This window comes from Austrofundulus limnaeus, unplaced genomic scaffold (genome assembly GCF_001266775.1).
Source record: "Austrofundulus limnaeus strain Quisiro unplaced genomic scaffold, Austrofundulus_limnaeus-1.0 Scaffold1015, whole genome shotgun sequence".
Classification (NCBI taxonomy): domain Eukaryota; kingdom Metazoa; phylum Chordata; class Actinopteri; order Cyprinodontiformes; family Rivulidae; genus Austrofundulus; species Austrofundulus limnaeus.
Window position 1 is genome coordinate 35,362 of NW_013953417.1, and position 1,293 is coordinate 36,654.

Genomic DNA, 1,293 nt, shown 5'->3' on the forward strand with positions numbered 1-1,293 from the left:
TAATTTATGTATAAATTTTCTGTAATACAGCCACATTAAAGGGTCAATGAGAGCATCAGTATGGAACAAAAACAAACCACTGGAAATCATAGTTGTTAAGCACTAACTTTGAAGCATTTCTTTTTTATCTTAACAACATTTAATCAAGTTTTTAAACTTTTCAAAGCTTTTTACATGTTTGACATCCTATTTTTTCAAAAGACAAGGAAGAGCTTTTTACATAAACAGGTTTAATGTGTTGGGATTGCTCTTTTCAATATTTCAGGATATTTGTGTCATAAAGAAAATATTGCACTGAACGTGAAGACTTTAACTTCTGCATGATGTTGTTTGATGTATTTTTAAAAAATAATAAATGAGCAAATTCAGTTTCAGACTATTTTAAAGTGACTTAAGATAGAGACATCTCAATGCCTCATCTTTGAGTCTTATCATGGTTTGATATTATTCCGGGAATCCGCAGAAACATATGATTGTAACGTATAAATTCGGTCGTGAACTGTATGGATCCTAAAGTTCGAGACTTTACTTCGAGCACAATACTCCAAAAATATAATGCTTGACTGGAGCATATGGTCAGGCAGGTTTGGAAATAAATAAACACTGATCTAAACAAGTATGTCAGATAGTGATTTAATCGGCTCTGATTGAACAATTTCAGATGCGACATGCTAAAAGTAGCATTCATGCTAGCTCTGTAAACAAACAGCCGGTTGAATGTGATTCACGTCTTTTTCTGCGCATGCGTTAATGCCAAAAATCAGATTAAAAAAAATTTGAATTGAACATTAGGGCCTGCATTGTGAATGTAGCCATAAACTTAAAGGTCAATTAAAATAACATTTTCAAGCAATCTGAAGATAATTTCCTTCTCCAGGGTTTTTAATGTCAGGAGTTTTAATGTCTGAGTGACTGTTGTTCACAGACAGGAAGCTGAGACAAAATGGCAACGTTCTGTAGTCTCCAAACACTACTTTACCTGCTGTGATCTGTTTTCTTCAGGAAACCCGACTGAAAGAAGGAATCGTCAGACTCCAGCCTCACGAGGAGCCCCTTCGCTCAGAGCTGCTCAGTGGGAAGTTTACAGTGTTGGTAAGAACGGTCTGAAGTCTCCTCCACCGTCGCTCAGTGCTTCTCACATAAAAACTTCTGTCTTAGAGGACAAAATATAAGATAAAAAACCACTTAGAACCACCAGAGAGGAGGTTCTGAAAGCAGTGGTGCCTGCAGAAAGTTTTTCAGGGGGGCCATGGGGGGGGGGCACTGAAAAACCATGGTTGCCACACCAAAACT

General features: G+C 37.1%; 1 protein-coding gene across 1 annotated transcript in view; it reads left to right on the forward strand.

Annotated features, from left to right (window-relative positions):
- The window catches only part of ptpn9a (protein tyrosine phosphatase non-receptor type 9a), a gene marked incomplete at its 3' end in the record, with an annotated part of 45,337 nt that overhangs the window by 19,884 nt on the left and 24,160 nt on the right, over positions 1-1,293 (forward strand). Inside the window, 1 exon segment of the mRNA XM_014030201.1 lies at positions 1,003-1,092. Within this exon segment, the coding sequence (XP_013885655.1) occupies positions 1,003-1,092 (90 nt within the window).